We start from the raw sequence: 27098 nt of genomic DNA, 5'->3' as shown, positions 1-27098 counted from the left end.
CACGGAGACCCTGTGCTAGGGCCATGCAAAGGGGAAATGTGGAGTTGGGGCCCCCACATAGAGTCCGCACCAGGGCGCTGCCTAGTGGAGCTGTGAGGAGCGGGCCACTGTTCTCCAGACCCCAGAAGGGTAGATCCACCAATAGCTTGCACCATGTACCGGGAAAAGCCACAGGCACTCGATGCCAGTCCATGAAGGAGCTGCCCAAGGCTATGGGATCCCACCCTTGCATCAGCATGCCCTGGATGTGAGACACACAGTCAAAGGAGATTATTTTGGAGCTTTAAAATTTAATGACTGCCTGGCTGAATTTCAGACTTTAATGGGGTCTGTAGCCTCTTTGTTTTGGACAATTTCTCCCATTTGGAATGGGAACATTTGCCCAGTACCTGTATCCCCATTGTATCTTGGAAGTAACTAACTTGCTTTTGATTTTATAGGCTTATAGGTGGAAGGGACTTGTCTCAGATAAGACTTTGGACTTGGGACTTTTGAGTTAATGTTGGAATGGGTTAAGACTTTGGGGGATGGTTGGGAAGGCATGATTGTTTTGAAATGTGAGGACAAGAGATCTGGGAGGGGCCAAGAGTGAAATAATATGGTTTGGCTCTGTGTCCCCACCCCAAATCTCTTCTCAAACTATAATACCCATATGTCAGGGGAGAGACCACGTGGGAGGTGATCAGATCATGGGGGTGGTTCCCCCCACGCTGTTCTCATGACAGTTCTCATGAGACCTGATGGTTTTAAAGTGTGGTACTTCCTTGCACACACTTGTGGTTTTAAAGTGTGGTATTTCCTTGTACTTCTGGTTCTTGTACACACTCCCTCCTGCCAACTTGTGAAGAAGATGCCTGCTCCCCCTTTGCCTTTCACCATGATTCTAAGTTTCCTGAGGCCTCCCAGCCATGCTTCCTGTTAAGCCTGCAGAACTGTGAGTCAATTAAGCCTCTTTCCTTTACCCAGTCTCTGGTAATATTCTTTATAGCAGTGTGAGAACAGACTAATACAAGCCTCACTTTTTTTTTTTTTTTTTTTGATGGAGTTTCACTCTTGTTGCTCAGGCTGGAGTGCAATGGCACAATCTCGGCTCACCGCAACCTCCATCTCCTGGGTTCAAGTGATTCTCCTGCCTCAGCCTCCTGAGTAGCTGGGATTACAGGCATGCATCACCACACCCGGTAATTTTGTATTTTTAGTAGAGACGGGGTTTCACCATGTTGGTCAGGCTGGTCTCAAACTCCTGACCTCAGGTGATCCACCTGCCTCAGCCTCCCAAAATGCTGGGATTACAGAAGTGAGCCGCCACACCCAGCTTACAAGCCTCATTTCTGAGATGGAGAAAGTTTTAGTGGCCTGAATAGAAGATCAAACCAACCACAACATTCTCTTTAGCCAAAACTCAATCCAGAGCAAGACCCTAACTGTTCAATTTTATGAAGTTTGTGAGAGGTAAGGAAGCTGCAGAAGAAAAATTTGAAGGCAGCAGAGGTTGGTTCATGAAGTTTACAGAAAGAAGCCATCCCCATAACATAAAAGTGCAAGGTAAAGCAGTGAGTGCTGATGAAAAAGCTGCAGCAAGCTACCCAGATGCTAAGATAATTGATGAAGGTGGCTATACTAAACAGAAGATTTTCAGTGTAGACAAAAGAGCCTTTTATTGGAAGATGATGCCATCTAGGACTTTCATAGCTGGAGACAAGTCAATAACTGGCTTCAAAGCTTCAAAGGACAGGCTGACTCTCTTGTTAGCAGCTAATGCACCTAGTGACTTTAAGTTGAGGCCAATACTAATTTACCATTCCAAAAATCTTAGGGCTCTTAAGAATTATGCTAAATCTATGCTAGCTAAAATCTATGCTAAATCTGCCTGTGCTCTATAAATGGAACAAGAGCTAGATGACAGAACATCTGTTTACTGCATGGTTTACGGAATATTTTAAGGCCACTATTGAGACCTTCTGCTCAGAAAAATTGATTCCTTTGAAAATATTACTGCTCTTTCACAATGTACCCAGTCATCCAAGAGCTCTGATGGGGATGTACTAAGAGATTAATATTGTTTCCATGCCTACTGACATAACATCTATTCTGTAGCCCATGGATCAAGGAGTCATTTCAACTTTCAAGACTTATTATTTAAGAAATACATTTGATAAGACAATAGCTACCATAGTAATTCTTCTGATGGGTCTGGGAAAAATCTATTGAAAACCTTCTGGAAAGGATTCATGATTCTACATGCCATTAAGAACAGTCATGGGGAGAGGCAAAAATATCAACATTAACAGGAGTTTGGAAGAAGTTGATTCCAACCCTCATGCATGACTGAAATGTTCAAGACTTCTGTGGAGGAAGTAACTACAGATGTGGTAGAAATAGCAAGAGAACTAGAATTAGACACGGATCCTGAAGATGTGACTGAATTGCTCCAATCTCATGATAAAACTCGAACAGATGAGGAGCTGCTGCTTATGATGAGAAAGTGGTTACTTAGCCGGGCGTGGTGGCTCACGCCTGTAATCCCAGCACTTTGGGAGGCCAAGGTGGGAGGATGGCTTGAGCCCAGGAGTTCAAGACCAGCATGGGCAACATAGTGAGACCCTGTCTCAAAATAAATAAATAAATAAATAAATAAATAATTTTTTTTAAAAAAGAAAAGTAGTTTCTTTTCTTGTTGTTAAGAGATAGGGTCTCGCTATGTTGCCCAGGCTGGCCTTGAACTCCTGGGCTCAAGTGATCCTCCCACCTCGGCCTCCGAAGTAGCTAGGACCACAGGTGCATACCATCACACCCAGCAGAAAGTGGTTTCTTGAGATGGAATCTACTATTGGTAAAGATGCTGTGAACATTGTTGAAATGACAACAAAGGACTTACAATATAACAAACTTAATTGATAAAGCAGTAGCAGAGTTTGAGAGGACTGACTCCAATTTTGGAACAAGTTCCTCTGTGGGTTAAATACTATTAAACATCATCACATACTACAGAAAAAGCTTTGTGAAAGAAAGGGTCAATAGATGCAGCAAACTTCATTGTTTAAGAAATTGCCACAGCCACTGTAACCTTGAGCAGCCACCAGATCAGTCAGCAGCCATCAATACTGAGGCAAGACCATAGCTGGGTGCAGTGGTTCACACCCTTAATCCCAGCTACTCAGGAGGCTAAGGCAGGAGGATTGCTTGAGGCCAAGAGTTCAAGGCCAGTTTGAGGGCAACATAATGAGATTCCATCCCTGGAGAAAAAAAAAAAAAATTAGCTGGGCATGGTGGCATGTGCCTGTAATCCCAGCTACTTGGGAGACTGATGCAGGAGGAACGCATGCACCCAGGAGTTTGAGGCTGCAGTGAGCTATGAGAACACCACTGCACTCCAGCCTGGGCAAGAGTACCAGACCCCATCTCTCTTAAACAAAAATTATTATTGAGGCAAGACTTTATACCAGCAAAAAGATTATGACTCACTGAGGGCTCAAATGATCCTTAACATTTTTTAGCAATAACGTATTTTTAAATTAAGGTCTGTACATTTTTAAAAGACATGACACTACTGCAAAATTAACAGACTACAGTACAGTGCAAACATAACTTTTATATGCACTGGGAAACAAAAAATTTGTGTGACTCGCTTTGAGGTGCTCTGAACTGAACGTGAACCCACAGTATCTCCGAGGTATGCCTGTAATACTTTAGCCAATTTAAAAATATCCCCAAACTAGTAACAGTGATAGAGAGGATTTGGAGAGCATGAGCAAAAGAGTGGGCCCACAAAATTGTGCCAGTTATTCCACAAGGTCTAAATTGATTTTAGTTGATCATCTTTCTTTTTATTTTTTTGGAGACGGGGTCTCGTTCTGTCACCTAGGCTGGAGTGCAGTGACATAATCTCAGCTCACTGCAGCCTCTACCTCTTGGGTTCAAGAGATCCTCTCACCTCAGTCTCCTGAGTAGCTGGGACTAAAGGCACATGCCATCACACCCAGCTAACTTTTGTGTTTTTAGAAGACAGGATCTTGCCATGTTGCCCAGGCTAGTATCAAGTTTCTGAGCTCAAGGTCTTGGCCTCCCAAAGTGCTGGGATTACAGGCATGCGCCACCGTACCCAGCCTTCTTCACTTTTAATAAGGGAATTCCTAAGCACCCACAGCCTTATTCACTTTGGCACTTCCACAAGTGGCTGGTTTCAAGTAATGTAAAGGAAAAAGGTAATTTGTCAAGCCTGGGACTCACTGTAGTAGACATACTAATGTAAACAAAACTTACTAACCAATGAAACTACAGAGGAAGAAGAGAACAAAATATTTTCTGACAAGAGGAGTTCTAGAAATTCAATTTTGCAAGTACATATTTATATTTAAGGGAATCACACACAATTAAAAATGCAAATTTTAAAAAATACATAACAGTTGACCTTGAGGTAGGAGAATCACTTGAACCTGGGAGGTGGAGGTTGCAGTGAGCCGAGATCACGCCACTCCACTCCAGCCTGCGCGACAGAACAAGACTCCGTCTCAAAAAAAAAAAAAAAGGAAAAAGCAAAGGAGGCCAGGTGCAGTGGCTCATGCCTGTAATTCCAACACTTTGGGAGGCCAAGGGAGGTGATCACCTGAAATTAGGAGTTTGAGACCAGCCTGGACAACATGGTGAAACTCTGTCTCTACTAAAAGTACAAAAATTAGCCGGGTGTGGTGGCACGCACCTGTAATCCCAGCTACTCGGGAACCTGAGGCAGCAGAATTGCTTGAACCCAGGAGGTGGAGGTTGCAGTGAGCCAAGATCATGCCACTGTACTCTAGTCTGGGTGACAGAGCAAGACTCCGTCCCAAAAAAAAAAAAAAAAAAAAAAAAGAAAAAGCAGAGAAGACAGATTTGCCAGTTTTAAAAATCAATTTATGTAAAAAGCACACCATAAGTGACATTTGAAGGACCAATAACAAGCTGAGAAATAAAAGTCTGCCACACAACAAAGGATACTTTTTTTTTTTTTTTGAGATGGAGTTTCGCTCTTGTCACCCAGGCTGGAGTGCTATGGCATGATCTTGGCTCACTGCAACCTCCGCCTCCCAGGTTCAAGTAATTCTCCTGCCTCAGTCTCCCAAGTAGCTGGAATTACAGGCATGCGCCATCACACCCAGCTAATTTTTTGTATTTTTAGTAGAGACGGGGTTTCTCCATGTTGGTCAGGCTGGTCTCGAACTCCCGACCTCAGGTGATCCACTTGCCTCAGCCTCCCAAAGTGCTAGGATTACAGGCGTGTGCCACCGTGCCCGGCTAGGATACATTCTTAATAAAGAGCTCTTAAGATCAAGAAAAAGATCAACAATCTAATATTAAAAATGGACAAAAAAATTCAAAATTCTAACAAGGTACTTTATAGATTACCGGATTTGGCAAGATTTTTCAAGTAATATTACCTAGTTCTGGTGGCTTCACAGGAGATACAAGAACACTCCCACTTCTAATGCTTTGCCTAGAGCAGTCCTCTTCCAAGTCTTTGTTCAAATGTCACCTTTTCAGTGTGGCCTCCATCACCCTATTTGAAACTGTAACCTTATCTCCACTTCTCAACCCCCACTTATCTTTCTCTTTTCTCTCCACCTATCACCTAATATACTATATAATTTACTTATTTATGTCTATTGTTTATTCTGTCTCCCCTCCCACTATAATAATATAGTAGCCAAGGGGACAGGAATGTTTTTCTTTCACTGCTGAATCCCGAATATGGAAAACAGTGCTTGGGACAGGGTGGGAGTTCAGAAACTATTTGTTTAATGAACAAAAGTTAAACTAGTTAAAATTTTTTTTCTTTTTGAAACGGAATCTTGCTTTGTTGCCCAGGCTAGAGTGCAGTGGTGCGATCTTGGCTCACTACAACCTCCACCTCCCGGGTTCAAGCGATTCTCCTGCCTCAGCCTCATGTGTGGTTGGGATTACAGGCACCTGACAACACACCTGGCTAATTTTTGTATTTTCAGTAGAAGCGGGGTTTCACTATATCGGCCAGGCTGGTCTTGAACTCCTGAACTCATGTGATCCTCCCGCCTCGGCCTCCCAAAGTGCTGGGATTACAGGCTTGAGCCACTGTGCCTGGCCAAATCTGTTAAATCTTGCTGGAGGAAGGCTGGGCAAGGTGGCTCACGCCTGTAATCCCAGCACTTTGGGAGTCCAAGGCGGGCAGATCACGACATCAGGAGATCGAGACCATCTTGGCTAACACGGTGAAACCCCGTCTCTACTAAAAATACAAAAACAAAATTAGCCGGGCATGGTGGCGGGTGCCTGTAGTCCCGGCTACTTAGGAGGCTGAGGCAGGAGAATGGCGTGAACCCAGGAGGGGGAGCTTGCAGTGAGCTGAGATCACGCCACTGCACTCCAGCCTGGGCGACAGAGTGAGACTCTGTCTCAAAAAAAAAAAAAAAAAAAAAAAAAAAAATCTTTCTGGAGAAAATTTTGACAATATGAAGTAAAAATATTTTAAATGTATACACCATTCTAAGTATTTATCTTAAGGAAATAATCACTGATGTGAACAATGATTTGTCCAAAAGATTATTCACTATAGCTGTGAATTGTGAAAAACTGGAAACAGCCCATAGTGGAATATTTAATACATGAAAAATACTCATTATAATTATAACTAGGGAAAAGTATGTCCAGTGATTCCATTTTTTTGAGTATATACAGGCCGGGCACGGTGGCTCATGCCTGTAATCCCAGCACTTTGGGAGATGGAGGTGGGCGGATCATGAGGTCAAGAGATGGAGACCATTCTGGCTAACACGGTGAAATCCTGTCTCTACTAAAAATACAAAAAATTAGTGGGGTGTGGTGGCACACGCCTGTAGTCCCAGTTACTCTGGAAGCTGAAGCAGGAGAATCACTTGAACTCAGGAGGCAGAGATTGCAGTGAGCCGAGATTGTGCCACTGAACTCCAGCCTGGGTGATAAGAGCGAGACTCTGTCTCAAAAAAAAAAAAAAAAAAAAAGTATATACATATGTTTAATAAAAATTAAATTATGGTTGGCTGGGCACGGTGGTATACACCTGTAATCCCAGCTACTCGGGAAACTGAGGCAGGAGAATCGCTTGAACCCAGGAGGCAGAGGTTGTAGTGAGCTGAGATCACACCACTGCACTCCAGCCTGGGTGACAAGAGCGAAGACTGCCTCAAATAAATAAATAAATAAATTTAATTATGGCGTATCAGCTTAACGGAATGCTAGATGAGGTTCTCTTTCTCTCCTGATATGGAACTATTTCTAAGACTCAGTGAAAAAGGTAGACCTCAAAAAAAATAGTAAGGCTGCACTATAAGGAATACAGAACCAATTTCTAAGGTGCACTGCTAAGTGTAAAAAGCATCAAATACCATTTCATTTTTTAAAATTGTTTCAAATTTACTGGCTCTACTTCCTACTGAATAAAAATGTTAGATATTTAAGTATTTTCTGTTGCAAATGTTTTTTTTTTTTTAATTTGTGGCCAAATTCAAGTAAATTTTCAATATATCTCCCAACTGACTCCACAAATCAGTGTTAGAGCTGAATTAATTTTACTACCAAATGTATACCAAATCCATAATTATTTAACTGCAAATAAAGTGAAAATTACCGTCCAAACTAACTTCCTAATAAAGTAATAAAATCAGTAAGTATGAAATCCATTTTGGAATTACATTCCATAGAAATAACTTCAAAAGCAGACATATAGGTCAGCCACGGTGGCTCACATCTCTAGTATCAGCACTATGAGAGGCCAAGGTGGGTCACTCGAGGTCGAGTTTGAGATCAGCCTGGCCAACATGGTGAAACCCTGTCTCTACCCCCAAAAATACAAAAATTAGCTGGGCCCACGTGGTGGCAGGTGCCTGTAATCTCAGTTACTTGGGAGGCAGAGGCAGGATAATCGCTTGAGCCCGGGAGGCAGAGGTTGCAGTGAGCTGAGAATACGCCACTGCACTCCAGCCTGGGTGACAAGAGACCCTGTCTCAAAAAACAAAACAAAACAAAAACAGACATAGACTGTTAAATTATAAAAGCTTATGACAAACAAATAAAGGCTCACAGCTACTGGTATAAACACTGAGAACAAATGCTCAGAGGGAGATAGATGATTGTGCTGTTTCATAGACACAGGACAGTAGGTCATGAAAGGGCACCCAAACCCCCAAGCATACGGAGGTCTCTCATTCAGAAGCCTCTTTCAACTCAGCTTCTACCTTACCTGTTGTAAGACACACCAAAAGGTCTGTCACTTAGAAACACATGATTGGTAACCAGGGCTTTCGGTATGTCAGACCTGGGTTCAAATCCTAGCTTTGCAATTTTCTAGGAGAGTAATCTGACAAACCTCAATTCTCTTATCTGTAAAGTAAAACGGAGATCATCACCAACTAGTTAATGTTAGTAAATAAAAGCATAGTGTCCGAAAAAGTAAAACTAAGAAGGAATTGTCTAAATAAGAAAATTAAAAATCCCAAAAGTCAAATACTCCAGCACAGTAAAAAGAACCCAAAGGAAATCCACTCTAACAAACACTGAGCTGGAAAGGGACCCTGAATTCCAAGTTTTGGTTCTTCTGTCACCAGCTTCAAGACCCTGGGTTTAAGATCTACAGTACCAGGGGACTGAAAATCCCTTCTGCCTGTGACACAACACGACTATTTAGTCAGACTATTTAGACTACTAAGGATGCTATTTACTGTAAATAAGCCTAAGTATTACTTCCAAAAGTATTACTTCCAAAACTTTCTGAAATTTTCATTTAAATGCTTAGTTTTTATACCTTTAGGTCCTGATCAGTTTTCATTATGACTAAACTGCCAGTCAGTTTTATACATAAGACTGTTTCCTTCTGTAATCCCAGCACTTTGGGAGGCCGAGACAGGCGGATCACGAGGTCAGGAGATCAAGACCATCCTGGCTAACCTGGTGAAACCCCATCTCTACTAAAAAATACAAAAAAAAAAACTAGCCGGGCGAGGTGGCGGGCGCCTGTAGTCCCAGCTACTTGGGAGGCTGAGGCAGGAGAATGGTGTAAACCCAGGAGGCGGAGCTTGCAGTGAGCTGAGATCCGGCCACTGCACTCCAGCCTGGGCGACAGAGCAAGACTCCGTCTCAAAAAAAAAAGACTGTTTCCTTAACCAACTTGTCTTAAGGTCAGATTGCTAAACAGTAGCAAAATCAGAATTCAAAACCACATCTATCTCCAAAGACCAAACTCTATGGCATGCTTCTTCCTCAAATCTTCCTGACTCACCTTCTGCAACTAGCAGCTTGCCTTTGCAAAGTAAATGGAAGTCATCAGGCGTGCAATCAGAAGTCATGGAACAGAGTCAAGTTATCTGAGTTAGTTGAGGCTTGAACTTCTGACACAGTACTCTAACCAACTTAATTAGACATTTCAGCTACTTAAAAGGAGGCTGGGATACCAAAGAAAGAAAGAAAGAAAAACAAAAAGGAAGAAAGAAAAAGGAAAAAAAAGGGCAGGGTGCAGTGGCTCACGCCTATAATCCCAGCACATTGGGAGGCTAAGGCAGGCAGATTACCTGAGCTCAGGAGTTTGAGACCAGCCTGGGCAACATGGCAAAACCCTATCTCTACAAAAAATACAAAAATTAACCAGGCGTAGTGGCATACACCTATAGTCCCAGCTACTTGGGGGGCTGAGGCAAGAGAATTGCTTGAATCTAGGAGGTGGAGGTTGCAGTGAGCCGAGATCGCACCACTAAACTGCAGCCTGGGCAACAGAGCGAGAACTTGCCTCAAAAAGAAAAAGAATAAAAAGGTAAATTTAAAACAAAAAAACGCAAAAACGCATTAATTGGAAACAAAACCAAAAATAAAACACCTCTGAAATTACAAGTAAATGGGGCAGTTCATTCACGCATATTTTCAGGAGTCAAAGTTGTTCAAGATAAAATATTCAGTAAAATGACTGCTACGTTATCTATAATCCACACTTGCAAACAATTAACAACACAAATAACTCTAAGTTATCCATAGTAGTGAATGGGGTAACAGATATACATATATTTGGCTTTAGAAATAAAGCATATAGTCTAAATAGATAATCGGAAGTAATAGATATCTGGTGCTTAAAGTATATGATCACCTATATACATTTGCCCCTCAAATTATAGCTTGATTTGGGCTAATCTCAAATTAATTTCCAAGTGGTAAGAGAGATCCGGACAAATGGTCTGAGAGACCAGGATTTCTAAAAAATACAGTAATATAATAAAAACCGCAACTTCCTCGTATCAATAGAAAAGAACGTTTTAACACATTCTTATCAATTCCACAAAGAATAACTCAACTAGGCACAGAAAACTAACATTTCAATTCCTACTGCACACTAGAACCAAGTTAGCACCTTGCTGTTTCTATTAAACAATCTAGGATTAAAAAATGGTTTTGAATAATCCCATATACGGATAATCCAAAGGCAAACAGACACACACAAACTCACCATTTACAAACCTTCGTCACCAAGCACTTACAAAATATATTTCATAAGACGGAATAGAAAATAGAGCAAGAGGTGAGGTCACCTACCACTTTAGTTCTATTGAAAGACAGAAGTCATTAGGTGCTCTCCCCAAACAGTAGGTAGCCTCCAAAAACAACACACACCCCTACGCCCCCCTTAATCTGGTATTGTCATTCAGTGGGGTGACCTAGGAAAGCCTTTGAAATGTGTTGTATCAACTCAGAGGGAATTAGACCGCATACAACGCCAAAAAAATCAAATAAATTTAAAAGTATAAAGATAATACATCTTAAAATTAAGAACTAGGCATAGAATCTCTCTCTGAGAGATGATTTCCAAGAGCTGATTTCCAAGACCCTTTGCAGTTAAACGTTAGTACATGATGAAAGTTCTTTAGGCTTAGCCTCACTTGCTGAATGAAGCCTGCTACCTGAGTTTCTATTAGGCTGTGACCAACTTTTGAACTTGCCACGATAGCACTAAACTACTGTTATGCATCCCACTGATAAAACTGGACATGTGGCGCTTAATACACCAAACCAGAACCATCGATGTGTGTTAAAGAACTCTCCCGTTACTATAGTGATGCCGACTCCGGAAGATTATCTGCATTTGATTGAGGTTTAGACAGAAGAGAAGCAGTTAACAGACACTGACTGTATACACAGCGGTCTGCCGGCACAGTGCAAAAAAGCCGATGTGCCTTGCAGGTTCAGGAAGTTGACTAACCCAAAGAAAAGCCCCATGCCCTCCTCTATGAAAGGGAGTGTGTGGTTGGTAGAACCCAAAGTAAACACGGAAAAACTCATTCAAGAATTTCCTTAAGGCCTACCGTGCAGACGTTGGAGGCAAGTTAAGACGTTGGGGAGCAGGTAAGAGAGAGAGACCAGAGTTCAGAAACAGAACGATAATGATCTACCAGCTCCGGTGGGGGGGGGTCCAAGCTAGGGGAGTTTGTGCCTCCTCTGTGGAGTTGGGGAGGAAAGGTACCGGGCGGGCTCTGGTCCTCCTCCGACAGCCCTTTCCAGCAGGCCTGGGGCTGCTAAGACCCAGGCCTGGCGTTCAGCAACAGCAGCTCTCTTCCACATGGTTGCTGGAGAGCGACCCTCCGAGCTGCCCCGAGGCCATGTGGCTGCGGCCACAGGGTGCCCAAACCCTGTGCACATTCAAGACGCGAAACCAGAGCAGAGAAGGTGCCGGAGGAAAATCCAAAGAATGGGATGTTGGGGTACAAGACTCACTTCCTTTGGGCTTTGTCCTTCTTGGCCTTGGTCCTTTTCTTTCGGGCCTGGAGCGCAAGCACTGCAGGAGAGAGGGATGGATGAAGGGCAAATGTGGAGGAAAGGAGGTGACCAAGGTGAGGGTGGAGACCCAGCAGGGGCGCCAGGCCCGGCTGCGGGGCCTGTCTCAGGGGCGGCTGCGGTACGAGCGCGGAGGCTTCGGCAAGGCGGCCGGCCGGGGGGCTGGCGGCCCACGGGGCACAGAGCAGCGCCCGGGCGGGATGCGCCGGAGGGGTCTCAGGCCGGGTCAGGGGGCGGGCGGGCGGAGGTCTGCCTCGCCCGCCAAGGTCCGGGCCCTGGAGTGGCCCCAAGGCGCAAGCTGGCCTGGCAGGGAACAAGGGGCGGCGACGGCCGGCGCCGGAGGACGCCCGGGCTGAGGGGCGCGGACCCGCAGCCCAGAGGCGGGGGGTGTGGGGCGGCGCCACCTCAGTGGAGGGGCGCCGCAAGCCCGGGGACCGAACCGCGGCAGTTAGGCGAAGCTCCGGGCGCTGACCCGGGCCTCGCCCCGGCGGCCGTTGCCCCTCGTGGCGGAGGCCGCTCCACCGCTCACCTTTCCGCTCCATGGTGAGACCGGTAACCGCCAAGCGCCTGCGCACTCGAGTGGCGGTGACTCCAGCTCCCGCCGCGGCCCAAAACCGAGCCCGCGCACACTCCACCCCCAGTCCCGCCCCGCCCCCGCCCCACCGTGCCGCGCGCATGCGCGTCGGGAGCGGAGCCTACCACCTGCTCCCGAGGAGGGGGCGGCAAGGAGAGGGAGGGGGCGCTGAGAGGAGGAACGTCGGGGGTGAACGTTGAAGGAGTGTTAGAGATCCAAGCTTGGAAACCTGGCAAGGTTAGTTTTGTTCTATTTGCTTAGAAAAGGCGCAGAGAGCGGCAGGGCTCCCTGCATGCTGCTGAGTCAGAGCTTCAGAGGCTTGGGATCTGCCTCAGTTTCCTGGCCTGTAAAATGGATTAATCAGGCATGTCCCAGTTTCTCCTTCCCTGAGCTATTGTGAGCCCAGTTGAGATACTATTTAAAGAAAATGGAAAAAAATTACATGTGAGAAAGAAAAGGGAGTGGGAGCAACACAGAAAGACTGGAAGGAAAGAACCTGTGACCCTATTATCACTTGAAAAGTAAAAACTTCAAAAGTGAATTTTCTCTTGAAATTTCAAGTTTAAATGAAAGCTGTAAAGGAAAGAAAGGGAAATGAGAATAAAAACGTTTAATGTTTTCTTATTCTACCACCTTCAATACATGATAAAGTTGTCTTGTTTATGAGATTTTTTTTTTTTTTTTTTTTTTTTTTTTTTTTTTTACTTTTCTAAGTGCATTATCTCATTTTATGTTTATGGCAACTTAAAGGCAAAATAGTTATTACTTCCATTACACAAAGACACTAAACTTAAGAGGACCTGCCTATATGTTCAGAATCTTGGTGTACGACCCAGTTATTTAATCATCAAGCCCTTATTGTATAGCAGGCTCAGCAAAGTTTTTCTTTGGGCCAGATAGTAAATATTTAGGCTTTGTGGACCATAAGATCTCTTTCTCAGCTACTCAACTCTGCCACTGGAGCTCAAAAGCAGTCATAGAAAATATGGACTTTGTTCCTATAAAGATTTATTTATGGACACTGAAATTTTAATTTCATATAATTTTCGCATGTCATAAAATGTTCTTCTATTGATTTAAACATGGCCTTTGTTAGGTTTTGAAGGGAAGGTGAGGGTTAAAGAGGAGTAGTCTTGCTCTGCTACTCAGGTGGAGTACAGTGGCATGATCTCGGCTCACTGCAGCCTGGATATCCAGGGCTCAAGTGATCCTCCCACCTCAGCCTCCCAAGGTGCTGGAATTACAGGTGTGAGCCACTGAGCCAGGCCCTTTTGATCTTTTTTCAACCGTTTTAACTATTCTTATTTCAGATCTTAATTTACCAGCCCCTATTGTAAAGTACCACAGCTGGTCAGAGTGGAAGCTCTGAAGACCTTTGCTCTAAACAAGTAATTGAGAAGGGAAGATGAGAGGGCAATAGTACAGCACAAGTCAAGCATGGGGGCTTTGGCAGGACTTATTGAGCAAAGTAAGTAATTAAGCCCATCCACAGAGGAGGCCGTTTTTGAGCTGGGTCTTAGGAAATACATAAGATTTCTGTAGGCGGAGAAGGAGATGTCAGGCATTCCTGAATGAGAAAATACATTGAGCAAAAAGGCACAGACATGGACACCTGTAGGTGGGGGCTAGGATTGGGGCTGGTAACAACTGAAGGGATGAAATGGAAGGTGAGGCTGGAAAGGCAGGTTAGCCAAATTTGAAATTTAGATAATTGATATATGTTGCATGGAACCTGAATGATAGCATGTCTGGGTATATTGCAAAAGAAGACAGTACCTGTTGGCCAAGGAAGGATGCAGCCCAGTCTATTCCCTGCTGTAAAGTTGAAAACAAAGGAAGGTTAGGACAGACAGGGAAGCCCTAGACTCTGAGGATTGTGTGAGTTCAGGATAACCACATGTGGTTTAGAAAAGACAGGGAGAGAGCAGATGGCTAGGAAAAATCCCAGAATTGGGAAAGTACTGCCCACCCCAAAGTAAACTGTTTGAGTGTAGAGACCCTGCTTAGATTTTCCTTGATGTATACTCAGTGCCTACACAGTGTCAGGCACTTAGTAGGTGCTCAAATATTTGTCTAATAAAAGAATAAATGGGCCGGGTACCATGGCTCATGCCTGTAATCCCAGCACTTTGGGAGGCTGAGGCGGGCAGATCAAAGGTCAAGAGATTGAGACCATCCTGGCCAACATGGTGAAACCCCATCTCTACTAAAAATACAAAATTAGCTGGCCGTGGTGGCACATGCCTGTAATCCCAGCTACTTGGGAGGCTGAGGCAGGAGAACCGCTTGAACCTGGGAGGCGGAGATTGCAGTGAACAGAGATTGCACCATTGCACTCCAGCCTGGGCAACAAGAGCGAAACTCCGTCTCAAAAGAAAAAAAAAAAGAATAAATGATCTGCAGTTTATGAGAAATGTCAGGATGAAAGAGAAAACACTGAGAGGGACAATATTAGAGCTGTATTAAATCTGAATTGGTTATTGCAGACCCATCAAAAAGGAAATATGTTCAGCTTAGCATGAGACAGTCGTACCTATTCTGACTCTGAGTGACTGTTGCTTCTCTAAGAGCTTACTAACCATCTGTTTGATAACTCATTTTCAGACTTTTTCCAGAGTCAATGTGAAGTTCACTGGACTGAGTTCCCAGAATTGACCATTTCTCTTTTTTGTCCATCTGTTTTTCTCTATTCCTCCATCATGTTTTGGCTCTCCACTTTGTCTAAGATCTCTATAATTGTTCATATAAGTAAGTTTGTTCATTTCCCCTATTCTACAACCATCCCCTTTTTGTGCATTTTGCTTTAAATCTAACTTTAAAATCAGTTTTTTCTCCCAAGTTTGCAGAACTTGGCCTATTCTGGACTTTTACCCTTCCAGAATTTATTTATTTATTTTTCTTTGACAGGGTCTCACTCTGTCACCCAGGCAGGAGTGCAGTGGCGAAATCTCAGCTCACTGCAACCCAGGCTCAAGCAATTTTTTCACCTCAGCCTTCCCAGTAGCTGGAACTACTAGAGGCACATGCCACCATATCCACTTGATTTTTGTATTTTTTGTAGAGATGGGGTTTTGCCCCGTTACCCAGGCTGGCTTGGAACTCCTGGTCTAAAACAATCTGCTCGCCTTAGGCTCCCCAGAAACTGTTCTTAAAAGCGGTAGCAAAAATAATTCAAAAAAAACCCAAAAAACAAAAAAACAGTATAGGCCAGGGATGGTGGCTCACGCCTGTAATCCCAACACTTAGGGAGGCAGAGGCGGGAGGATACCTTGAATCCAGGAGTTAGAGACCTGTCTGGGCAATCCAGCAAGACCCCTTTCTGCACAAAAAGGGAAAAAAAAAAAGGACAAAAAAAGTGGTAGCTATTCATTCTTACATGCATACCCTTCTCCATTGCTGTTTTTTTTCCTGCAAGTCCCTTTAAAAGTAGAGGTATTCAGAAACCATAACCCATCATATTTTTGGCTGCTCATGGATCGTCTCAGAATTTAATTTCTGAAAAGATGCTATCCCTTTTGAGCTAACTTACTTGTTAAGACTGCCCTGGAATCTTCTCTAATGCTTCTTTGACATTTTTGAAGTCTGAACGTCTAAAGTTGAGTTCATATGTTTCTTCATACCCAACATTCTCTGCCTTGATTATCACAAATTATTATGCTTTCTCTAAAGTTTTAATATGACTTAAATCCAAAGCAGCATATCCCGTTATGACGTTCCCGATGTCCTGTGAGATAAAATGGACAACAGGAGAAAGTGAAAATACATGAGATGATTTATTCTTTTTTTTTTTTTTTTTTGAGACGGAGTCTCGCTCTGCCGCCCAGGCTGGAGTGCAGTGGCCGGATCTCAGCTCACTGCAAGCTCCGCCTCCCGGGTTCACGCCATTCTCCTGCCTCAGCCTCCCGAGTAGTTGGGACTACAGGCGCCCGCTACCGCGCCCGGCTAGCTTTTTGTATTTTTTAGTAGAGACGGGGTTTCACCGTGTTAGCCAGGATGGTCTCGATCTCCTGACCTCGTGATCCGCCCGTCTCGGCCTCCCAAAGTGCTGGGATTACAGGCTTGAGCCACCGCGCCCGGCCGATTTATTCTGAATGAGTTAAGATTTCCAATAGCTGTCTGCATAATTGGAGAACCCCAACAAAACTTTCTCTCGCCTTTTGGATATGTGGTTTTGTGAATTGTACTGAGAAAATCTATAATTATGTTATAGGCCTGGGTATCAGGAAACAAATGGCACATTTAAAGGCTAATTAAAAAGAATGTAATGAAGGAATAAAGGTGTTAAGGAAGACAAACAAGGGATAGTCAGACATCCAGGGACTAGCAGCAGCTGGAGTTTTTACCATCTCTAGGCCTAAAGGGAGAAAACGAGGGAGATGTTATCATAACCCAGGGAGAGGTTTATTATTAATAGTTTGCCAGGGGCCGGGCACGGTGGCTCACGCCTGTAATCCCAGCACTTTGGAAGGCCAAGGCAGGTGAATCACCTGAGGTCAGGATTTCCAGACCAGCCTGTCCAACATGATGAAACCCCGTCTCTACTAAAAATACAAAAAAAAAATTAACCGGGCGTGGTGGCAGACACCTGTAATCCCAGCTACTTGGGAGGCTGAGGCAGGAGAATCGCTTGGACCTGGGAGGCAGAGGTTGCAGTGAGCTGAGATTGCTCCACTGCACTCCAGCCTGGGCGACAAAAGCAAAACTCCGTCTGAAAAAAAAAAAAAAAAGTTTTCCAAGGCTGCCATAACAAAGTACCACAAACTGGGTAGCTTAAACAACAGAAATTTCTTGTCTCACAGGCTTAGAAGTCTGAAATCAAGGTGTTGGCAGGGTTGGTTCGTTCTGAGGGCTGTGAGGGAGAATGTGTTTCAGGCCCTTCTACTTGCCTTCTAGATAACCGTCATCTCCCTCGCCACATGCTCTTCCCTGTGCACCTGTCTCTCATTGTGTTGGGATTTCCCCTTCTTATAAGGACACCAGTCATACTGCATTGGGCCCCATTCTAAAACCTCATTTTAACTTGATTACCTCTGGAAAGACCCTGTCTCCAAGTAAGGACACATTCTGAGGTACTGGAGATTAGGACTCCAACATATCTTTTGTCGGGTGGGGAGCAAAATTCAACCCGTAACAGAGCTGTAGTAAGAGAGGCCCGCCTGGCAGCAGCTGTGCCCTTTAATGAACCCTGCAGGGAGAGGGCAGGGAAATAAAGACCCACATCTTCTCAAACAAGTGCCTCACCACTGACAAAACCCAGCTGGAAGTTAAATGGCAAGGAAGCCTGGGTGATGCAGTCCATACAAGCCACCCTCCCCGGGCATAAAGCAGGGTGGAGAAAGGTGGAGAGTGGATCCAGCACGGCCTGTCTGGGCAGTCAGACACCCAAAGCAGCTGGCATTTTCCAAGCAGGTAAGTTTGCCTCTCGGGCACCCTGATCCCTGGAGAACCAATGCCACCTGGAGATGACCCCATTTCTGGCTTCATTCTATAAAAGCTAAAGTTTCACAAAGAAATTGTGCTGGGGTGAAAGATTCGGGGGCATAGGTGGAGAAGATGAAAGAATAAAGACCTTGGCTTGGTGGGGTGGGAATAAAGGCAGTAGTGAGGAGGGGAAGGGGATTCTCTAAGAATGAGGAGGTTAGAGATTGGTGATTCCTGAGCAGATAGGGCCCTTGCTCTGCTCCCTGGAAGTGTTCTGGGTGGGACCAATGTGTTGCAAACTGACCTTAGTTGATCATGTCCAACTCATAGCTTTTTTTGGTTGGGAGTGATGCCTGCCAGAGAAGCTTGACATGGTGAGGGTTTGCCTCCCTGACAGGCCGATTCCCAGGACATAAAGAAAAATTTCAGACTAGAATCTGCCACATACATGTTTGTTGCACACTCATTAGCAGGCAGGCACAAAACAGGTCCTATAACCTCTCCTGTAAGTTCTTTGAGGTCCCAGCTTTCTGTCCTTTTAGGTGCTCTGGCCACAGCATGTATGAAAGATTTACTCATGGCAGGGACAACAATATCCCAGAGTCAGGACTCTCACCCTCACAGTCGGGATCAGGCAACTAGAGATGGAGTCTCCCTTATGTTTGTGATGCTGTTCCAAACCCGATTCACATCACAGGTGTTATCAGAAATGGGTTTTCACTGGTGAAAAGAGTTGCTTGTTAATTTGTGTAATGGGTTTTAGAAAAGGGCTGTCACTGTAAAAATTTATGGCAGTCAATGACTCTGAATTACTTTGTTATAGTCACTTTCTGACTAGAATATTTACTAACCACTCTTGGAATGGAAATTGCTGATTAAAACACAAGATGCACCTAGGTATGTAAGTAACTGGTGCCTACAAATGCCATCCTGTCTTTCCCAAAAGGTTTAATATGCACAAGTATTTTTTTTTAAGAAGTAGATTTGGCCGGGCGCGGTGGCTCAAGCCTGTAATCCCAGCACTTTGGGAGGCCGAGACGGGCGGATCACGAGGTCAGGAGATCAAGACCATCCTGGCTGACACGGTGAAACCCCGTCTCTACTAAAAAATACAAAAAAACTAGCCGGGCGAGGTGGCGGGTGCCTGTAGTCCCAGCTACTCGGGAGGCTGAGGCAGGAGAATGGCGTGAACCCGGGAGGCGGAGCTTGCAGTGAGCCAAGATCACGCCACTGCACTTCAGCCTGGGCGGCAGAGCGAGACTCTGTCTCAAAAAAAAAAAAAAAAAAAAAAAAGAGGTAGATTTCTTTCTTTAAAATGCCAATTTAAAAAAAAAGCAATCTGAGAGTCCAAGATGAGGGGAATGTAAGAAAGTCTTACCGCACAACCCCTCTATGTGAGTTGCCAAAACAGAAACATGCTGAATCCTATCTAAGGTTCTGGAAGTCTCGGAAGAGCTTTCTTAAATATCCTTACCTAGAATATGCTTTCCTTGCCTTGATTCCAAGGATGATGCCAAAGTATTTTAAGGTAAATTATAACTATGATAAGATTGGGGGCCCCTAGGAGGCTTCCAAGCCAGACAAAGATGCTCTGCTATACTTAGCACGTTCCAGGGGTCATGCAGACTTGGACAATAAAAATAATGAACTTAAGATAAAAAATCTGACTAGGCATGGTGGCTCATGCCTGTAATCCCAGCACTTTGGAAGGCCGAGGCAGGCAGATCACCTGAGGTCAGGAGTTTGAGACCAGCCTGGCCAACATGGCAAAACCCTGTATCTATTAAAAATACAAAAATTAGCCGGGCATGGTGGCTCATGTCTGTAATCCCAGCTACTTGGGAGGCTAAAGGCAGGATAATCGCTTGAACCTGGGAGGCTGAGGTTTCAGGGAGTGGAGATCACGCCACTGCACTCTAGCCTGGGTGACAGAGTGAGACTCCGTCAAGATCAAAAGTCTTTACTGTTTTCTGAGCAGCGTGTAAACCTCCCAGACTCTTATGTGACCCTTGAGAGACAAGCTCTATAAGGACTGTGATTTAACGTCTCCATCGTGGCAGGCTCAGGGTCACACTGAAATCAATTTAGGAAATACATAGAAATGGACAACATGGCTTACACATTTGAGATCTGATTTCTACTGGCTATGCAATGTTAAATCCATTTTTTTGTTTCCTTCTTTCAAATACTTTCCACCATACTTACCCTCATGACAGATATTTACACTTCAGCCCTTAGGCTGTGAGAAGCAAAGAAGGAAAAAAATAGGCCTTGCTCTGTAGGACTTAATGGCTAACTCTTATATAACAATTACTGGCCGGGTGCGATGGCTCATGCCTGTAATCCCAACACGTTGGGAGGCCGAGGTGAGCGAATCACAAGGTCAGGAGTTGGAGACCAGCCTGACCAACATGGTGAAACCCTGTCTCTACTAAAAAGTTAGCCAGGCATGGTGGTGCCCACCTGTAATCCCAGCTATACAGGAGGCTGAGGCAGGAGAATCGCTAGAACCCGGGAGGTGGAGGTTGCAGTGAGCTGAGGTCGTGCCACTGCACTCGAGCCTGGGTGACAGTGAGACTCTGTCTCAAACAACAACGAAAAAATTACTGTTTACTAGACACTGTTGTCCCACAACCCTGAAACCCTACAAGATAGGTACTATTTTAATCTCTGACAGGAGAAAACTGAGGTACAACCAAGATCGTGCAAGGTAATAAGAAGCAAGGTTTTGAACCTGGGAAGTCGGACTCTGGAATTCATATTCTCAGCCACACACTATATTACCTACCCAGTGTAGTGGGGATGGATAGATAGGTAAGTAATTAAATACAGTGTACAATGGTACATGCAGAAACTACCCTGGAAGCACAAGAAAAACCCACTCAGCTCAGGATTTGTGGAGAGGCAAGGAAAGAGGCATTTCTTGGATGAGTGACACCTGGACAGAGTTGGCAAGCAAGAGTAGGTATCAGCTGCACACAAAAGGGAGGAAAAAAAACTCCAGAGAAAACAGCATAGTATCACAGGTATAAAACGTAAGGGGACCAAGGCACAGTGGCTCACGCCTGTAATCCCAGCATTTTGGGAGGCTGAGGCGGGAGGATTGCTTGAGGTCAGGAGTTCAGGACCAGACTGTGCAACAAACTGAGACCTTGTCTCTACAAAAAAAAAAAAAAAAAAAAAAAAAAATTAAATAGCTGGGCATACTGGCATGCACCTGTGGTCCCACCTACTCGGGAGGCTGAGATAGGGGGATTGCTTGAGCCCAGGAGGTTGTTGCAGTGAGCCGTAATTGTGCCACTGTACTTCAGCTTGGGCGATAGTGAGACCCTCTCTCAAACAAACAAAACAAACAAACAAACAAATATATATAATGCAAGTGGGGAGTGGTGAGAGATAGCTTGCCCACAAATATTTAAATAAAAAAAAGAAGGCCTCTCTTTTTTTGGGCAGGCACTGTGTTTGGTGCTGGGGTAACAAATAGCAGGGACAGCACATCTAAGGAACTTGAACTTTCAAGCATTATGCTCCCTTACCCACTAAAATAATCTTAAAAACTAGCCCTAGGCAAAACACTCAACAAACTAGGAATAGAAAGGAACTTTCTCAACCTGATCAAGGTCATCTATGAAACACGCACAGCTAACATCATATTTAATGATGAAAGGCTGAATGCCCTCCCCCTAAGATCAGGAACCAGAAGAGGATGTCCACTCTCACCACTCCTGTTCCGTACTGTGCTGGAGGTTCTAGCCAGAAACAATAGGCAAGAAAATTAAATAAAAGGCATACAGATTGGAAAGGAATTTGAAATTTTAAAATAAAGCTGTTATATCACAGTTTTGAATGCCATCCAATGGAATTTAAATATATATAGCAATTTGTTATGTACCATCATCCATTTATATAGAGAGATATATAAAGCAAAAGCACTCTTGGAACTATAAGAAATTGTACATTACTCCTTTTTCTCCTTGAACTTGCCTTTCTATTCCATTTTGTTCTCACAGAAGTTTATTCTCTGGTAATTTTATGCTTGAAAGTCTTTTATCGATCATCCTTTCATACTTCTCTACCACACAAATGTGCATTTACATAGAAATTTAATTTGTAAGAATATTTCCTCGGACCATAATCCATTAAAAAGTTCCTTACGTATTATTACAAGTATTATTATTGCATGATTAATCAAAGTAACACATAGCATCATTTTTCAATAAATGAAATTTTATTGCAAATGCATTTCAGTGTGATGGTATGTGATTTTTCTCAATGAGTCCTGCATCATTCCTTTTTTTTTTTTAATTAAGAAAACTTACATAAAACAAGTAGATGGAAATGAAAAGGGTTTTGCTATAGCAATAGCATTCAGTTCTTTTGGAACTCTTTCCAAATAATGTGCCAAAAATCATACAACAATCATAGTCCAAACTCATTTTAATGACCCATCAGCTGACAATTCCAGGAGGTCCTTATTCAATTTTGTTGAAAACAAATAATTGGAAGCTACCTAACTTACAAAAAGATGTGTTACTTGGTCATTAAAGTTACTTACTTTTTTAATCCAGACACCAGTATTTCAGTATATTCCTTCGAGTGGACCCCTGGGAGATTTACACACCTGCTGGCAATGCACCTGAGATTCACTGGGGAGGGGGAGAGGCGTTTTTGTTTGTTTGCTTGCTTGCTACTTTTGTCTGCTCCACCACTCCTTGGAATGAAAGCTCCGTAAAGGCTGAGATGTTTGACTTTTGTTCACTACTGTATCTCCAGGACATAGAAAGCTATTGGATACCCTACCCGTGTGATGCTTGGTGCTTGATGAACGTATGTGGGATGTTATGAAAGAATGTAAAAACTACCTGTTTCTGGCTGTATGCTTTGAGGGGGCGAGGAAAAGAGGCAAAGAGACAGAAGCACCTGGTGCTGCACTGATTTGGGTTTCTCAGTCCAAAGGCACCAAAAGGTCACCTTTCTGCAAATCGAAGATGCAGCGTGGAGCAGAGAAAAGGCCTAATCTTTGGAATCCAACCTGGGTTTGAATTCTGACAGTGACATTGAATAACTGTAATTTTGGGGCAAACTCCTGGTCTTAGATTCTTCCCCTGTGTAAAAAGAATAATTGGCTCTCCTTCCAGGAGAGGTAGAGGAGGAAGTGACCATGAAATATGATAATGCCTGTCAGGAATCTGCACATCTCATGCACTCATTAATGTGAGTTGTCCTTCATTCCAACTCTGCCTCTTTCCTCCTTGATGGCACCACCTTTGCCTCTAACCAGCCCAGAAATTTATACTACTGGGCTCATCCTGAACCCTTGCTGCTGCAGATGCTAAGCAGCAGACAAAATGTTAGACTTAGGGGCTTTGGTGGAATCTAGGGCAGTGGGAAAATGTACCCTCATCTCGTCATTTAGAAAATGGGGGTAATAGGCTGGGCGCAGTGGCTCACGCCTGTAATCCAAGCACCTTGGGAGGCGGAGGCAGGTGGATCACCTGAGGGTAGGAGTTCGAGACCAGCCTGGCCAACATGGTGAAACCCCATTTCTGCTAAAAATACAAAACTTAGGCCCGGTGCTGTGGCTCACTCTTATAATCCTAGCACTTTGGGAGGTTGAGATGGGTGGATCACCTGAGGTCAGGAGTTCGAGACTAGCCTGGCCAACATAGTGAAACCCCGTCTCCACTAAAAATACAAAAATTAGCCGGGCATGGTGGAGCACGCCTATAATCCCAGCTATTCGGGAGGCTAAGGCAGAAGAATCGCTTGAACCCGGGAGACAGAGGTGGCAGTGAGCCGAGATCGTATCATTGCACTCCTGCCTGGGTGACACAGCAAGACTCCATCTCAAAAAAAAAAAAAGGGGGGGTAATAACAGCCCTACCTAAGGATTTTCATGCAGGTTAATGTGTTGACTTTCATGAAGTGCTTTGAACAGAGCTTAACATACAGCCAAGGGTTGATAAATGGGTGGTGTTATTCTATTTTGGCCTGCCTGTAGGCCACTGATAAAAACACACCTGGTTTTTGGAAGAGAAGGGGCAGCCCAGCATAATTGTGGAGTGAGAGAGTAGGAATTTTCTCAGATGCTCTGTCTCCTATGCATCCTTTATAACATGCGTTGAGATCTCACAGAGTCAGATACTACAGGCAGAATGAAAACCAGTGGTCAGGTTTCAGGGGATGTAGCAGGTTAAGGGCACCATGGGTAGCTGTGACCAGAAGAGCCACATGCTTTCCTCAAGCCCCCTATCCACAGGACTTCCCCAATGCCCCCAGCAGAGGGTGAGGTAAAGTCCTGTCCTGCCTCCTCCACATCCTCACAGCCCTCTTCTCTGAAACAACTTGGTCAGTGCACCCAGCATTATAGTCCCTGAGTTACATGCACTCTTCCCCTCAGCCTATGACTTCTTCCAGAGAAGGAACTCATCCTGTAAAACCACAGACAGGCATAAGGCTCAGTACAAAGCAAGCGCTCAAATATTCCTTAAGTGAAGAAATCTGGAGATAAATTGCTGATGTCACAGGTTGACCAAGGACAGCCTCCCCTGGGACTGGAGAGGCAGCTTCCTAAAACAATTGGAGAGGGTAAGGGAATGGCCATAGTTTCGGTTGACTCCCCTGGCAGTTTCTCAAGTTTATTAAACCTAAGGAAAGGATGTCAGAAACAAACATGTAGTTCTGGAGCTGCCTAGAGGGCTGTGTCCAGGTATGGGGAGCTGGCCCCAATTCCCAAGTTGTTTATCTTAATTTCCTTGAGAACAAGAAATGCATGTTAGGATGGGTTATTTTTCTTTTAGATTTAACCAAGGCACTCCATGATTTGCTGGATTTTTTCTAAAGTTCTATAACACTGGGAAGGGGGAAAGGGGAATTCCTCCACTATTATGACAAAGTCTATGCTTTACAGTAAAGCAAAAACCCCACAGAGTTTATCTGTAGGCAGCGAAAGTACAGGAGATTAGCTTTTCCCCTACTTTTCTGTATCGCAGAAAAATATTTGCTCTTCAGAGAAATGTATGAGATACAGGAAAGTAGGGGAATAATACTTGCTCTTCAAGGAAATTATAGATGAGAGCCACCGTGCCTGGTCACTGTAGTTTTTCTTAATTAATTTTTGAGTTGTACGTATCACATGGTATTGTAATATATTCTGTCCCTCTAGCTTGTTCAAATTATGGAGATCTTGAGGGCAAGGACTATCTTGAATATTTGATCTGAACATGCATGGATGAATAAGAGAATAAATGCATGGGAAGGTACATGAATGAATGAATGAAAAGATTCAGATATATAAAAAACTGTTTGCTTTTTAGGCCATATTCAGATAGGAGTGAGTGGTAAGCCAAAATTAATTTGTTAAGGCTTTTTTTTTTCTTTGATGATACACACAAACCACTGTTTGGAGCTATCAGTCTGAAGCTGAGAGACCTCAGAACTCAGCAATATGCGTTTCATCCTCAAGCTCATTCATCTCTCAGCAATTTTAGGTCGCCATCTTTTCTCTTTTCTCTTCTCTTCTCTTTTCTTTTTTCTTTCCTTTTCTTGACGAAGTCTTGCTCTTCACCCAGGCTGGAGTGCAGTAGTGTGAACTCGGCTCACTGCAACCTCTGCCTCTGGGATTCAAGCGATTCTCCTACTTTAGCCTCCCTAGTAGCTGGGATTACAGGTGCGTACCACCATGCCTGAGTAATTTTTAAAAATTTTTAGTAGAGATGGAGTTTCGCCAAGATGACCAGGCTGATATCAAACTCCTGGCTTCAAGTGATCCATCCCCTGATGTTGGCCTTCCAAAGTGCTGGGATTATAGGCATGAGCCACCACACCCAGCCCATATATTTTTTCTTTCAGAACTTAAAAGATGTCGTCCTAAGAGTCTTGTGGCTATCATGGGAAAGTTTAACAATCAGTGTTCTTGCTGTTCTCCCGTAAGTATGGGTCTTCTTTCTCTGACTTTGTGTGAGATTTACTGTTTGTCTTTGATTTTCAGCAACTTGGCTATTATATGCCTACACTTGGTTTCTATTTATCATGCTTGTCAGTCTTCTTGAATCTTTGAGCGATCTTTCCTGTTTTGGCAAATTGCCAGTCACTATAGTTTCAGATATTGCTTTCCCTATTCTCTTCTCTGTTTCTGGAACTCCTATAAAATATATATTAGGGGGCCAGGTATGGTGGCTCACACCTGTAATCCCAGCATTTTGGGAGGCTGAGGTGGGCGGATCACAAGGTCAGGTTTGAGACCAGCCTGGCCAACATGGTGAAACTCTGTCTCTACTAAAAATACAAAAATTAGCCAGGCGTGATGGTGCGCACCTGTAGTCCCAGCTGCTTAGGAGGCTGAAGCAGGAGAATCGCTTGAACCTGGGAGGCAGAGGTTGTAGTGAGCTGAGATGGCGCCACTACACTCCAGCCTGGGTGACAGGCTGAGACTTTGTCTCAAAAAAAAAAAAAAAAAAAGATATATATAAGGTCATTTGACTTTGTCCTACACGTCTTTTTTCTCTATGTGCTTCATTTAGAATATTTTCTGTTTCCTGTCTGAGTTATCTAATCCTATCTTTTGCTGTGTCCAGTCTGTTAAATTCATCTGATAAGTTTTTATTTTCTAATACTTCATATTTCAGTTCTAGAATGCCTATTTGATTCTTTTTCTATAGGTTACAATTCTCTTTTGAAATGATCTATCTTTTCATTTTGCCCATCTTTTACTCTACTTTAACATACTTATGATCATTATTTTTGAAGTCCTTGACTGCTAATTCTAACACCTGGATCATCTGTGGGACTGCTTCTATTATATAATTTTTCTTAATTATCATACTTTTCCTGCCTCTTCATGTGTCTTGTGATTGTTTCTAACTATATGCTGGATGTTGTTTAAAAACAAAACTGGGCCGGGCGTGGTGGCTCACGCCTGTAATCCCAGCACTCTGGGAGGCTGAGGCGGGCAGATCACAAGGTCAGGAGATCGAGACCATCCTGGCTAACATGGTGAAACCCCATCTCTACTAAAAAATACAAAAAATTAGCCAGGCATGGTGGCGGGTGCCTGTAGTCCCAGCTAATCTGGAGACTTAGGTGGGAGAATGGCGTGAACCTGGGAGGCAGAGCTTGCAGTGAGCCAATATAGCGCCACCGCGCTCCAGCCTGGGCGACAGAGCAAGACTCCGTCTCAAACAAAAAAACAAAACAAAACCATAAACTGAAGTCAATGTTACTGCCCCCAAGATAGGATATACACTTTTTTTCTATTTGCCTAATAAGGCAAATAAGGTGAGGCAGTTATAATCTCAATTCAATCAGG

The 27098-nt window shown here is 43.9% G+C and overlaps 1 protein-coding gene and 1 long non-coding RNA gene across 5 annotated transcripts in view; one reads left to right on the top strand and one right to left on the bottom strand.

Moving 5' to 3' along the window:
* The window catches only part of SRPK1 (SRSF protein kinase 1), a 91971-nt gene extending 79591 nt beyond the window's left edge, over positions 1-12380 (bottom strand). For 2 of the 3 annotated variants that reach the window (XM_045390734.2, XM_005553200.4), the window contains exons 1-2: positions 12326-12380; positions 11737-11797 (exon numbers count right to left, since the gene is read on the bottom strand). Coding sequence is in view for 2 of the 3 variants with exons in the window: in XM_005553200.4 (XP_005553257.3) it covers positions 11737-11797; positions 12326-12338 (74 nt within the window). In the remaining variant the exon portion in view is untranslated. Of the gene's footprint in view, positions 1-11736 lie in introns of all 3 variants that reach the window. The other variant, XM_005553197.4, reaches the window with a different exon arrangement.
* LOC102117245 (uncharacterized) overlaps positions 11303-27098 on the top strand; it is a 72494-nt gene continuing 56698 nt past the window's right edge. Inside the window, exon 1 of one of the 2 annotated variants that reach the window (XR_276561.5) lies at positions 11303-11367. This is a non-coding gene — a long non-coding RNA (uncharacterized lncRNA). Of the gene's footprint in view, positions 11368-12486; positions 12608-27098 lie in introns of those variants that run through there. The other variant, XR_006697530.3, reaches the window with a different exon arrangement.

This window comes from Macaca fascicularis, chromosome 4 (genome assembly GCF_037993035.2).
Source record: "Macaca fascicularis isolate 582-1 chromosome 4, T2T-MFA8v1.1".
In the NCBI taxonomy this organism is placed as follows: Eukaryota; Metazoa; Chordata; class Mammalia; order Primates; family Cercopithecidae; genus Macaca; species Macaca fascicularis.
Note: the sequence above shows the minus strand (reverse complement) of the source record. Positions and strands in the feature narration are given on the sequence as shown.